General features: G+C 36.7%; 1 protein-coding gene across 1 annotated transcript in view; it reads right to left on the reverse strand.

Moving 5' to 3' along the window:
- Nucleotides 1–14698, reverse strand: part of SNTG1 (syntrophin gamma 1) — a gene marked incomplete at its 3' end in the record, with an annotated part of 342385 nt that overhangs the window by 141286 nt on the left and 186401 nt on the right. Inside the window, exon 4 of the mRNA XM_082753438.1 lies at nt 223–279. Within this exon, the coding sequence (XP_082609564.1) occupies nt 223–279 (57 nt within the window). The remainder of the gene's footprint in view (nt 1–222; nt 280–14698) is intronic.

Below are 14698 nucleotides of genomic sequence, written 5' to 3' on the forward strand. Positions count from 1 at the left end.
TATTAAAGAACTGCTTGGTTTGAATCTTAATGGGACGATCTTTCCATTACCACAAGGTAATGTAGCTACTGGTTGCCATATTGTGACAGAAGCTAACTTTCCAGAACATATTTGCTCTATTGCTTCTTGTCCTCTGAATTATAATGTGTCCCCACTAAAATTAACTATATACAAAGATACTTTTTGTGTAATGTGGAATAATAGAACAAAAAGAAATCCTACCTTTATACTTAATCCAAATCCTCCTACAGTCTGTCTTCTAATTGTTACTGTTCTTTCCTGGAAAAAAGAATTAAAAAAATAAAAAAATAATAATAAAAAAATTTGATTAGAATTAGTGTTGGGGTTTTTTTGTCTTTTTTTTTGTCTTTTTTTTGTCTTTTTTTTTTTCCCCATAACATCCACATTCACACTTCATTAAGTTGTTCTATGCTACCCTCTTACATTGATTTTTCTTTTTCTAATAAACCTGTGAATTCCTGAATGCAAAAATCCCATGAAACCTATGATGCAGAGGGTAAACGACACAGTCCAGAAGAAAAGCAGATGTTATCTCAGACAACAATGAGTTTGTTCAGTTCATACAATACTGTCTATGTGTGCACTACTGTACGGCAGCCAGTACAGCAGTGCAATAAGAACAGATACGTAGAGTTAAACTGTTAGTGCAGGACACATCATCCAAAACAGATGCATTTCAGAGATCTTACTTAACTGGCAGTAAATTGGCCCCACAGGCAGACTGGACACTAAATGCTTAAGTATATAAACTGCATTTCTGGAATGCAATTTCCAATTTTCCAATTTAGTTTCATCCAAAAGAAATACAGTTTGCATACTCCAACACCAGTCCGTGACGTGAGAAAAGCAAGATTAGTGCAGATGATTCAGAAACTCATTTCAAGACACATTCCTGATTGAAATTAAGAGACTAATGTAAATGTGGTCACTGTTGACCTCACAGATATGATTTAAAAATCACAACCAAGTCATAAAGGCTATTGTTATGGGCAGAGTTATTTAAAACAGATTTTTTTTTCTTTTATTGCTTATTCTTAAAATTTTTGTGTAAAAAACAGGCTAGTGTCTATCTTAGATATGAACATATAAAAAAAGACCTTTTTTTCCTAGTCCGTCTTGTTTGTCTTGTTGACTTTATTCCCAAGAATCATTTAGTAATCATTTAGTAGTAGTGAGTTTGGATAGCAGTAAAAAAAAAAAAAAGTAGAAAGTAGTAGTAGGTATGCACATATACCATATGTCCAGGCACAAATATGTGGAATAGATAGATTTTATTTTATTTATTTATTTATTTATTTTGTTCTGGATATGTGGCCTGGATTTTATATAATTTTCAATATGGAGAATTGCATAGCATAAGTCTAAATATGTATTTTATACAATATATGTCCATACATTTCAGCCCAATCAGCATAGATTGCCAGCGCCCTTCAGATTCGCATAAACACAGAAATATACTGTCAGTGTTATTTACTACATTAAGGCTTGGATCATAGTTCATTCCATATGGCTTTTGAGGAATGTAAGAAGCATAAGGATGCATAAGGTATTCTTCTGGTTCATATGAGAAACCTGTCAGCAAGAAGCCTGAAAGCTTTACAGACCTATTTTTCCTTCATATGCAAAAAGGAAAAGAAAAGAGGCAGGGGCACCAACTAAGAGTTTTGGAAAATGGAATTGTTACCTTTGAGGGAAAATGCAGTTTCTTCCTTCTTTTTCACATTTGTTACAAATATGAATTGAGTAGCTGCAGAAAGAGCAAGTATAAACTTGTGCAGTGTTTTGGGTTGCAACACAAAACCAGCTGCCTAAAATAAGACTTTATGTTTAATTATTTATGTTAATATTTGTAAATGTTTATTTCTTATATTTTTTTTTCTTCTAATAGCCAAATTTTTTAAATTTTTAATGTATTGAAATGCATGAACAAATTATACTCTTGCATTGCCAGCAGATATATAGGGACAAGAGAAGTGGTTATTTTAGGAACATGGTTTAGTGGGCGACATTGGTAATTGGGAGATGGTTGGACCAGATGATCTTGGAGGTCTTTTCCAACCCTAATGATTCTGTGATTCTGTGATTTGTAACCTGAACAACTGAATGCACAGCATGGCAATAGAGGAATATATGGCTTATTGTTCCATAAATGTGCATATACACTGTGCAGAGGATCCAGAAGAGCCTTCCCAGCTCTCCACTCACACAGTCTAGGAACTTTTATGATGGCATTCCCAGAAACTGAGTTCAGTCCACGAAGCTACTTGAGTTCAGGGCATTAATTGCACTCAGAAAACCTTTTGTCTGCCAGGAGGTTTCACCCACAGCTAATACTGCAGACAATATATTATGGATAAACTCATAGGCCACAGCTTAATTTTTGGTCTAAACTGAGCTTACACATAAGATCTTGAATCAATCAGCTGTGGCTCTGTTGATGGCAGTATTTTTTCTGTTAGCTTCCCCTCATTTCCACTTCTATCTTTTGTTGGATATGCAGTTAAGAACAAAAGCTTGCGTAGTATATTCTAATCAATGCGTGCTAACTTTTTTTTAATATATGTTCAAATCAAACAAAATGCTCGTGTTACTTAATAAGACACTGAAAAATAACAACCTGTTTAGGTTAAACTGGCATAATAGCTAGCATTAAGGTAAGCTGGCATAGTACTATTATATTACCTATGCATGGAACAAAGCATATCACACTCCACAAATTACGAATTAAGCACTATGCTCACTGAAGAACATGAATCGTCATAAAAATTTGTAGCTCATTATCTCTGTTAAGTGTAAATAGTGGCACCTGTTAAGTGTAAATAGTGGCACCTGAATATATTCTAAGCTTTAGCTATGCCTTCTAAAAAGCCTAAGACAAAGCTGCCTGCAAATTATTATTTTATTTTTTTGTTCTCTTGCTTAGCACAACACACACAAAGGTACCCATATAAAAGAGTCAATAAAATATTCTTTCTGGTTTTCACTCAAGCTAAGGCAGATCAAAGCAAACCATGGAAACACTTGAATTTTTTATTTATTTATTTATGTATTTTATTACTGAGAGAGAAAAAAAAGAGTTTGCCAGGCCAGCTGACAGAAAACTAGAAATATTTTGCACTGGAGCCTAGCATTACGTTTTAAGAGGAAGAAATAGGTATTTCAAAAATGCTTTACCAATACAGAAGATTACTAACTAGACAAAGCTGTGTAAGAGTAAGCAAATGGAACAGACTGAAAAAAAAATTACGCAACTGTAACTTTATAGCACAATGCAGTTTTTCAGTGGATTTCACATGGTATTTTTTCTAGGTTCTTTTCTAGCTCCACAGAGAGTGAATATTAAATATTTCAGGTTTGGACTGTTACTGAACTGAATTGAACATACTGCAAATTAAATCCACTCTAGTTATGTGTTACATGTAAGGCTTTGTATTATATTTGTATTGTATGTATCCTAGGTTAATTCAACACACTTCCCAGACCTACAACAAAGAAGTATATTACTTTGGTTTATTTTACATGTAAGGACTTCCGCACTCTACATAACACAATAGCTAACAAATACAAACAATTAACAACCTCCAAAATCAGAATTACATACAAATTATGTATTTCATTACTAAATCATCAGTAATCTGCAACTACAAACCTCACATAAATAATATAGTGAAACAGCTTTTCCAGAATTGTCAGAAGTATCAACACATTTCATACACCCAAAATCTTGGCATTGGATCAGACCCTGACTCTGATCAGCTTCTCTTCTTCTTTTAACCAAAATATTGTAAGAAAAATAATAGGACTCATCTAATCAAAGTTAAGTCATATAAAACTCAGGCAGAGGTCAAAGCTAGTTTTCTCCTGTAATCAATACAGAAAAATCACACACACAGAATCACAGATATATTCAACCTAGATGAGTCTAAGCAAGTGCCCAAGTTAGACAGTAATCCTCTTCATCATCTATGTCCTCCATTGAGTATAGAGCCAGGATGTCAATTTTGACTTTGGAAAGATCACCCTCCCATTTACAGTTGGCAAAGTAACTTGAGTAAGTATTTTGATAGCAGATAACAATTTTGAAAGGTTTTGTCAGAAAACTCTTTTATCTGAATAAGGTTTTATTTTGCAGTACGTTACTTGTGATAAATCTAAACCAAGCTTCATTTTTCAGTGCCATCCTTAGCCAAGGTGAACTGAAAAAAAAAAAATCTCATCTACAACACACCATCTTTTTATGTGAAATATGATGATTAATATAACAAAGAATTCTGACCAGTAAACTGAAACAATAATAATAAAAGAATGTTCTGATGCCTTTAATTAGAATTTCAAATGAACAATAAGAATAGTAAATTTCTTTTCACTAGTCTAACAGCTTTCTAAGTTCTTACATGCCTTACAGTTATTAATTAATAAAATATAATGACAAGTCTAGAAGGCAACACATTTTTTTTTAATAGTAAAGAAGCACTCTACATATCTCAATACACCACTTATGTTGTTCTAGCTTAAAGACGGTCCTGCTCCATTGATTCCAATTATGTGCTTAAAACAAAATCCAACTGAAAGTCTACGTCAGATGTAGACTTGTCTATTAATATTTTACTTAATTTAGCCTTCCCTTCTTTATTTACAAGGGTAACATTCTACAATTGAGTTTGCATTGGTTTTCCAGCTTCCCAAAACAATGCCATCTCCAAGTTTTCACAAATAGAACTTGATTCTGATGAAAATCTACTTAGTTTGATATCAAGATTAAATAACATCCTGTTAGCTTGTAATTTCATTATCACATTTGTTAGCTACGTTATACTAAATAGAGTCAGAGATCCTAGGATCTTTAAAAACAGGATTCAGAGGAGTGTTTTAGAAACTGCTTCCTGGAACAGAACAAAAGTAGTTATCATTTTACTGAAAAACTCAAAACTGCTGCCAAGCTGTCAGCACTTTCCATGCTCTAACTCAGAAAATTCCTCATCCACATGTGTTTTCACTGACTAGAAAAGAGAGCTAAGAGTTTTGCCAAAAATCTTTTTCCTATGAGATCTGTGCAGTGGAACAGAAAAGCAGTATTTTTTAGGCTTCCATTAGGGATATATAAACATTTCTCATTAAACAGCAGTATGATATTCTTGAGATCACCAACATCATCTTAAATGAGATTAGAAGTGAAGAATGACCTCGTGAGCATGTACCAACAGTAAATAAACAGGAAAGGAGGTACAGAATCCTATGTAATCATTAGTTATATACAGACAGGAAACAAGAACTCTGCTTTTACAGTGGATGAACAGACACCAAGGTACTGTATATATACATGGAAAAACATGGAAAAAAAGCTGAACCAAGGCAGGGGAGAAAAACAGGAAAAACAGGAATAGACCTGAAGAGAAATCTACAATAGCACAGTGAAATGCAAAACTGTAGAGGAAAAAAAAAAAAAAAAAAAAAAAAAAGAGAGAGAGAGAGAGAAAAATGTTAAGATAAAATTCTAAAAATGCAACAATGTAATATAAAAATATGAACAATACATTGATAACAACTTTATAGGCCAATCTGTAAACATTTAAAGCCATAATGCCATAATATCCTCAAGGCTATACTCCTACTTTAGCAGCCATTAGTAATAACATCACACATTGACATAAGAAAGCGTCATAAGAAATTTTTTTATGCATTGAATATTTTCTTACATTTTCAAGCAGAAAGATTTCATACTCTCTTTTTGTTACTTAATCCAAATCCAAATAATTAGCTTTGCTCTTTTGTTGTTGGTATTTATTTGGATTAATTGACATGAGCAATCAGACTTTACACTCATTCTAAAAACATGCAGGTCACTTACATCTCCAGTCTGAACTAGCAGCTTTCTCAGCTGCTAGTAACTCATATTACATGACATTCAAAACTTGTCACCTTATTTCAGTTCCTCATGTAACTGGAGAGGGGTGGCAGTATGGGAGGGCAGCAGAATGCCTGGTTAGTCAGAAATCCCAGTTCCTCTGCAGCTGGGCTAGAGACTGAGGACTGAAATATAACATTTCTCAATATAGAATTGAGAAATAAAGCATTTCTCAATATATCAATAAATGAATAAATATAATGATAATTTAAAAATCAAAAACCAAAAACCCAAGGTCAGTACAGATTTTAATTCCAACAAGTCTTGGCAAAGAACACATTCTGTGGTTTCATGATAGCTGCAGTTCCCGGTTGCAACCTTCAGGCAGTGCTTTGGGTTTTCCAAGTCTTTTCCGGTTTTCAGTATTTGCCTTTGTGGGAAAAAAAAAAATAAAACCAAAGAGAAGACTTTATTCTGGTCTTTCAAATTTGGCCATTCATGTGGCAGTCCTCAATAAATTTTGTTTTTAACCCCAATAGATTAAATGCATTTTATTTTTAAGATGCAGAAAAATAAACTGACTTGCTTTGTCCTTAAATAATTGTGTTTACATTTGTCAGGTCTAGGTTATCACTTATAAAGAGTCCAGATTTGCAAGAAAATATTTGAGGACCTCTGTGAATAAATAAATGAATGAATGAATGAATGAATGAATGAATGAATGAATGAATGAATGAATGAATAATGATTCACTCCATTGAATATTTGAATGCCTCCATGGGGTCAGGTTCAGGGACATTGCCAGAAAGCTTTCCAATCTGGTTCGCCCCTCTGACTATTATCCTCTTTTAATAGTCCAGGCTGGCAGTGATGATATTGAAGAGAAAAGCCTAAAGACCATCGAACGGGACTTTAGGGGACTGGGACAGTTAGTGGATGGAGCAGGAGTACAGGTGGTATTTTTGTCCATTCCTACGGTGGCAGGGAGGGGTACAGAGAGGACATGGAAAGCCCACCTGATAAACATGTGGCTCAGAGGTTGGTGCCAACACAGAAATTTTGTGTTTTTTGACCATGGGGCGCTTTACTCAGCACCCGGCCTGATGGCCACATATGGGTCCCTATCTCTAAGAGGAAAACAGATCCTAGCCCAGGAGCTGGCGGGGCTCATTGAGAGGGCTTTAAACTAGGTAAGAAGGGGGACGGGGCTGAAACAAGGCTTGTTGGAGCTGTGCTAGGGGGAACAATGGCAAGGCTGGGAGAGAAGGCAATGGCCCAACTGAAGTGCATCTAAACTACTGCACACAGCATGGGTAACAAACAGGAGGAACTGGAAGCCATCGTGTGGCAGACAGGCTACGACACGGTTGCCATCACAGAAATGTGGTGGGACCACTCTCACGACTGGAGTGCTGCAATATCTGGCTATAGGCTCTTCAGAAAGGACAGGCAGCACAGAAAGGGTGGTGGTGTGGCTCTCCATATTAGAGAGAGTTTTGATGTTGTGGAACTTGATGCTGGGAATGATAAGGTTGAGCCCCTATGGGTTAGGATCGGCGGGAAGGCCAACAAGGCAAGCATCCTGGTCGGGGTCTGTTATAGACCGCTGAACCAGGATGAGGAGACTGATGAGGACTTCTACAGGCAGCTGACAAAAGTTGTGAAATCGTCAGTGCTTGTTCTCGTGGGGGACTTCAACTTCCCAGGTATATCCTGGAAGCACAACACAGCCCAGAAAAAGCAGTCTAGGAGGTTTCTGGAGAGTGTGGAAGATAGCTTCCTGACGCAGCTGGTTAGTGAGCCTACCAGGGGAAGTGCCCCACTAGACCTTCTCTTCACAAACAGAGAAGGACTGGTGGGAGATGTGGTGTTTGGCAACTGTCTTGGGCAGAGTGACCATGAAATGGTAGAGTCCTCCATTCTTGGAGAAGCCAGGAAGGGGACCAGTAAAACCTCTGTATTGGACTTTCAGAGGGCTCACTTTGAACTGTTCAGGACACAGGTTGGTAGAGTCCCTTGGGAGGCGGTTATGAAGGGCAGAGGAGTCCAGGAAGGCTGGGTGCTCTTCAAGAAAGAAATCCTAATGGCGCAGGAGCGGTTTGTCCCCACGTGCCCAAAGATGAGCCAGCAGGGAAGAAGACCGGCCTGGCTCAACAGAGAACTGTGGCCTGAGCTTAGGAGAAAAAAGAGGGTTTACAATCTTTGGAAAAGAGGGCGAGTCACTTGGGAGGACTATAAGGATGTTGTTAGGCAGTGCAGGGACAATATTAGAAAGGCCAAAGCTCATCTGGAGCTCAATCTGGCTACTGTCGTCAAAGACAACAAAAAATGTTTTTACAAATGCATCAACACAAAATGGAGGACTAAGAAGAATCTCCAGCCTTTACTGGACTCAGGGGGAAACTTAGTTATGAAAGATGAGGAAAAGGTGGAGGTGCTTAATGCCTTCTTTGCCTCAGTATTTAGCAGAAAAAACAGTTGCTGTCTAGATACCCAGTACCCTGAGCTGGTGGAAGGGGATGGGGAGCAGGATGTGGCCCTCACTATCCATGAAGAAATGGTTGGTGACCTGCTACAGCACTTGGATGTACACAAGTCGATGGGGCCAGATGGGATCCACCCAAGGATACTGAGAGAACTGGCGGAGGAGCTGGCCAAGCCGCTTACCATCACTTATCAACAGTCCTGTCTATCAGGGGAGGTCCCAGTCGAATGGCAGCTAGCAAACGTGACACCCATCTACAAGAAGGGCCGGAGGGTAGACCCAGGGAACTATAGGCCTGTCAGTTTGACCTCAGTGCCAGGGAAACTCATGGAGCAGATTATCTTGTGTGTCACCACGTGGCACTTACAGGGCAACCAGGTGATCAGGCCCAGTCTGCATGGGTTTATGAAAGGCAGGTCCTGCTTGACAAACCTGATCTCCTCCTATGACAAAGTGACATGCTTGGTGGATGAGGGAAAGGCTGTGGATGTGGTCTACCTTGACTTCAGCAAGGCTTTTGACACTGTTTCCCACAACATTCTCCTCAAGAATCTGTCTGCTCGTGGCTTGGACTGGCGTGCGCTTTGTTGGGTTAAAAACTGGCTAGATAGCTGTGCCCAAAGAGTCATGGTGAATGGAGTCAAATCCAGTTGGAGGCCGGTCACTAGTGGCGCTCCCCAGGGCTCGGTACTGGGGCCAGTCCTCTTTAATATCTTTATGGATGATCTAGATGAGGGGATCGGGTACACCCTCAGTAAGTTCACAGATGACACCAAGTTAGGTGCATGTGTCGATCTGCTTGAGGGTAGGAAGGCTCTGCAGGAGGATCTGGATAGACTGGACCGATGGGATGAGGTCAGCTGTATGAAGTTCAACAAGGCCAAGTGCCAGGTCCTGCACCTGGGGTGCAATAACCCCAAGCAGAGCTACAAGCTGGGAGAGGAGTGGTTGGAAAGCTGCCGGGTGGAGGACCTGGGAGTATTGGTGGATAGTCAGCTAAATATGAGCCAGCAGTGTGCTCAGGTGGCCAAGAAGGCCAACAGCATCCTGGCTTGTATAAGAAGCAGTGTGGCCAGCAGGTCTAGGGAAGTGACCTGTACTCGGCTCTAGTGAGGCCGCACCTCGAGTACTGTGTTCAGCTTTGGGCCCCTTGCTACAAGAAGGACATCGAGGTGCTCAAAAGAGTCCAGAGAAGGGTGACGAAGCTGGTGAGGGGTTTGGAGAACAAGTCTTACGAGTTGCAGCTGAGGGAGCTGGGCTTGTTCAGCTTGGAGAAGAGGAGGCTCTGGGGCGACCTTATCACTCTGTATAGGTACCTTAAAGCAGGCTGTAGCAAGGTGGGGGTTGGTCTATTCTCCCATGTGCCTGGTGACAGGACAAGGGGGAATGGGCTAAAGTTGCACCAGGGGTGTTTTAGGTTGGATATAAGGAAGAACTTCTTTACCGAAAGGGTTGTGAGGCATTGGAATGGGCTGCCCAGGGAAGTGGTGGAGTCACCATCCCTGGAGGTCTGTAAAAGATATTTAGATGTTGAACTTAGCGATATGGTTTAGTGGAGGACTTGTTAGTGTTAGGTCAGAGGTTAGACTCGATGATCTTGAGGTCTCTTCCAACGTAGACAATTCTGTGATTCTGTGATTCTGTGAATAGCTGACAGATACCAACATGATAAAAAAAAAAAAAAGTAGAATAAAAAAAAATATATCACATTATAACTGGTAGCTTTGCGAAGGTAACACATAGAAAATGTTTGAAAGGTTTCCATTCACATATTTTCAGTTCTCTGCTGGACAGGGAGTTTCACTTTGGTACTGTTCATACTGCTCAGTCTCACAGCAGAATCAAACGGTAAATAAATACAGAAATAAATAGAAAGCAGAAAATAGAAAATCAAACCCTTATGTTTACTATTTTAAACTTTTCACTTTTCTTTCTTCACTCATTTTTATACTCCTTAGTATTGCTAATGTTAATTGAACTTGTTTTATCTACACCAAAATATATGAAAAAAAAAAATAATCAAACTCTCAAAACACAATGATTCAAGGTAACAGATTTAAAATACACTTTCAGTAAGTCTCCAAAATTCTAAAATGTGTAGCAACAAGCACAGAAAATAATATATGAAAATGATATATTCGTCTGACTGCTTATGCAAGTCAGGGTTAAGTGACATGTTCTGAATTTATGCTTGTACTTAAGAATGAACAATAGCTTTATATTTAAGAAAAAAATCAAGAAAAACATTTTATTGTGCAAATCTTGTAAGATGAAAAACTCTACTTAATGCAACTCATTTTTAGTAAATATGGACATTGTATAGAGTTGTAAACCTTTCAATGTAGGTGATTTCACAGTAGCAAAAGGACAAGGTTAAAGGTAATAGGTTCTTATCTGTACAAGAAAAAGAAGAATGGCTGTGTGATTAGTAATGCCAGGAATCAGATTTGGCTTCAGTTCAATAGTTTAACTCAGTCTTACTTTCTGACCTTGAAAAAGGTGTTTATAGATGAAAGCCTCTTACCTATCCAAAAAACATTTACAGGTTAACTTCCAATATAATGTATCAAACTCAGTTAATTTCTTAGAGAAATGCTATACCACTTGGAGAGCTCTACAAATTCACATTCATTTTTCTATTAGTATAGAAAGTACAAATATCTTTGCATCAATCTCCAGAAAACATCCTTAATGTAAAAATGCTAGAATAAATTATTAGACATTTACCTAAATAATGCATGACTATATAGCAGCATAAAATTATATTACACAAAATGAACGAGAATCATCTCTATCTTTTCATCAGTGAGTTAAATGTATTTCAGAAAATCTATGACTCTTCAACAGAACCTATAAGAAAATTATTTTAAAACAAACTGTCCTGGTAACAAAAGCTAGCATTTTGCCAGCTCCTCACAGTTTATTTTCTTTTGGAAAAACAGCAGGTGATTCAAACCATTTATCTTGTCAGATGGTACATTGTCATCATTGGTTTACGGATCTTACATGCAGGTACACTATAGTAGAAAAAAAACTCTTGCCTGAGTACAATTAGCAAACAAATAGAATCTGCCAAAAACAAAAAACAAACAATAAACAAAAACAGACCAACAAACAAAGAAAATAATAATAATAAGAAGAAAATGGCTCCTAGACAGGTAAACTACATTTCTTGATAAAAACATAGTAACATAGTAAAACATAGTAAACTTGAGTTTCAAAAGGTGATAGAAACTGTAAGGATTAACTGCAAAACAAACAAACAAACAAACATGATTCTGGAACAGTAAAGATTAAAACATTTCCTAGGAATTAGCCTACTGAAGATTTGTGTTTCAAACCAGACACTCTATATCTTAGGGGATCCCCCCTCCTGTCCTAATTTTCAGGAAGGACAGTATCAGGCAATCCTGGTCTATTTACACATACACCTAAAAAGGCTGTGTTTCGCCTTATCACGCATTGTCCTCTTGAACATCACATAGTAAAATTTTGTGAGTAAAATTTCATGCAATTCAAGGAATACATTTAAAATGAAATAAAAAAATAAAAATTATTCTGCTACCAATAACAATGAAGTTCACATGTGGTATATGTGGTTCAGCTGTTTTCAAGGAATTTCTTTTTTAAGTGAAATGAATAAAAATCCTGACTGTACTGTACTACAAGTGACGTCTATAGAAATTTCTGATGATTATAAGAAAGCTATGTGTTGGCAGCACCACAATTATGAACAGATGTTGTGTGAGTCTACTTTAGGAGAAAGAAAAATTTACCTGACCTAACAGTCACTGGGCTCATCTTCCAATTTTCTCACATGGAGTATCTTCAGCAAATACACTAGTCAAAAGCCAGATATGCACTTCCCATAATATCAAAACCCTCCACAGGCAAGGATTTAATTTGCATTTATAAAGACACTGCCTTCTAGACTTTTGAGTTTCACAAAATATTCTCATCTCACTTGTTTATTTGCACTGGAGTTCAAATCAGATACCCACTAGTAGCATAATAGTGAATCCACAATGTTTCTATTTCTTGGAAAGCATGTCTTTCATCTTGTATACATAAAGAAATGTCTGTAATACTTGGTGCAACTGATACGGAAATTTAGATCTAATCTGTGGTTGTTTGAACTATCTTTCTATGATGTTTCATGGAATTGCTTCAGGCATGATTGGTATAGGATCCTCATGAACATTATTCTGTTCAACCTACTAAAGAAACAGATGCTTTCTTTTTTAGTTTAATGCTATGCTGCTTATAATCTTTCACATATTTTATTTTCTTACTCCAAACTGCATGCAGTGATAGGAGAGACAAGGTTCCTTTGCCCCTCTTTAGTTTGGGGAAATTAGAATTGTTTTCCACTAAAAAGAAAGTGTACTTTCTTTTTATTATTTATTATTTTTTTTTTATTATTAGCAACTAGCTCCTTATTCCATGTACTCAAATTAAGTAGCACCTCACTCCTAAGGGTTCATTGCTTCACTTAAATTATTCTGCAGGATACAAATCAGGATACCGCGGGAAAGTTAAGTGGCTGTTTAAAGTCTTTCCTGCACAGAGGAGCATGCAAATTGATTCAGACTCAACACACAGAAGAGCCACTGTTCCAAACTAGAAATATAGTAACAGTCTTTCGTTCCTAAACAGTGAAGTAAAACCCTGTAATCAAATTATTTAAAGATTATTTTTGAAAGATTAAAAAGGTGTTTTACTGTCTGTAAAATTTACCGCTATTGTTCCTCAGCTACAAATTTTATTTTTATTCTTCAGAGTTTATTCAATGAGGCATTCAACGTTATTTTCTAATGAAACCACTCGGTCTGTCTAAAGTATGTTAAAGTAAAATAGATGTGGTCCATCATCTAGAATGACACCAAGAACAAAGAAAAATCACCAAGCAAAGTAAAAGAAAAACAAGCAAGCAAACAATAAACAAACAAAAAGCAACAAACAAAAAGAAGCTTAATAACAGCAAGAATAAAAATGAAGAAAAAAAATGTAAAAAAGTAAGACTGTGGGACTTGTCTGATCATGCTATACATGATCAGACAAATAATCACAACAAATAATTCCAGAGGATTTAAATGGTCTGTGACAAAAGGACAGTTAACTATCTATGAAATGCTAATCATCCTTAGCTACAATGAACCTACTGATTCAAGGCCTAGTCTTAATCCCAGAGGAAATCAGGGTAAAGGCCTCCAGAGTTACTGGCCTAACAATGAATACTGACAATAGAAAAGAAACTCCTCATTTGATATTAATATCAATCAGTTAATGAGTTATGCATCCAATATGCAAATACAATAGAGGGTGTGTAATCAGTAAAGCAATCATTCACTGTTTTCAACAGTTCTGTTGCAAAACTAAAGAGGAAAAAAACTAAGAGTGAAATGGGAAAAAAATAAATATGCATTTCATGAAGATATTTAAATGCAAAATTCAGCAGAAGTAATAGATATTACAGCACAATAATGAAAGACATATTTTTGAGTGATACAATCTTTTAATAAAATCAGAATGGTGTTGTTGGAGTAAAAGTGCTGTAGCGTGTGATGCTAATTGACCAGCTATAGCTATAGACAATGCTTGAACTCGTAACTTCTTTCTGCCTGGGTTTCTAGACATCCTGTATGTCAAGGAACAGTCTGATTAGTAAAAGGACCATATTTATTCCATATACAACTCACAGACTTGTATTAATAAATTGTACAGCATGAAATGGTCAAAAGACAGATTTGTCATGCAAATAAACCCAATATGTATGGAGACACCATAAAGAGTATGTTGCTCTTGTTTCAGAGAAATGATCAGAAACATTAACTTTGAGATGGATTCCTCTCCAATTTTTCCATTAATTTTCCATACTGTAAGCACCACTAACATTCTACCAATTAATTGCTATATTTTGATTTTTATCTTTTTATTATACTTCTATTTAGAGACATAGTGATGTGGAAACAGCTGTTATTAAATGATAACATAGACAGACATAATATTAGTCAGAGTATGTCTGCATTAACAGGTATTATAGCACTATGCCTCAGAAGATTTAACATGAAATCCTACAATAATTTTATTAAGCTGAAAGGGAGAACAAAATGTTCATAAAAGTTTCAAAAAAAATAACCACTCTAAAAAATATAATTACAGCATGTGTTTATAAATTAATAGAAAATGTTTTTTTTGTTTGTTTTTTATTTTGCTATCTTCTACATAAAAGCTTATTACAATAATTCAAAAAACTACAATATTATTCTACATTACATTTCACAGATCTTCCAAATACTTGTCTACAGACCTAGTTGCTTATCCACAAAATTCTATACAATGCAAAA

This window comes from Aythya marila (genome assembly GCF_965140915.1).
Source record: "Aythya marila genome assembly, chromosome: 2".
Taxonomy (NCBI): domain Eukaryota; kingdom Metazoa; phylum Chordata; class Aves; order Anseriformes; family Anatidae; genus Aythya; species Aythya marila.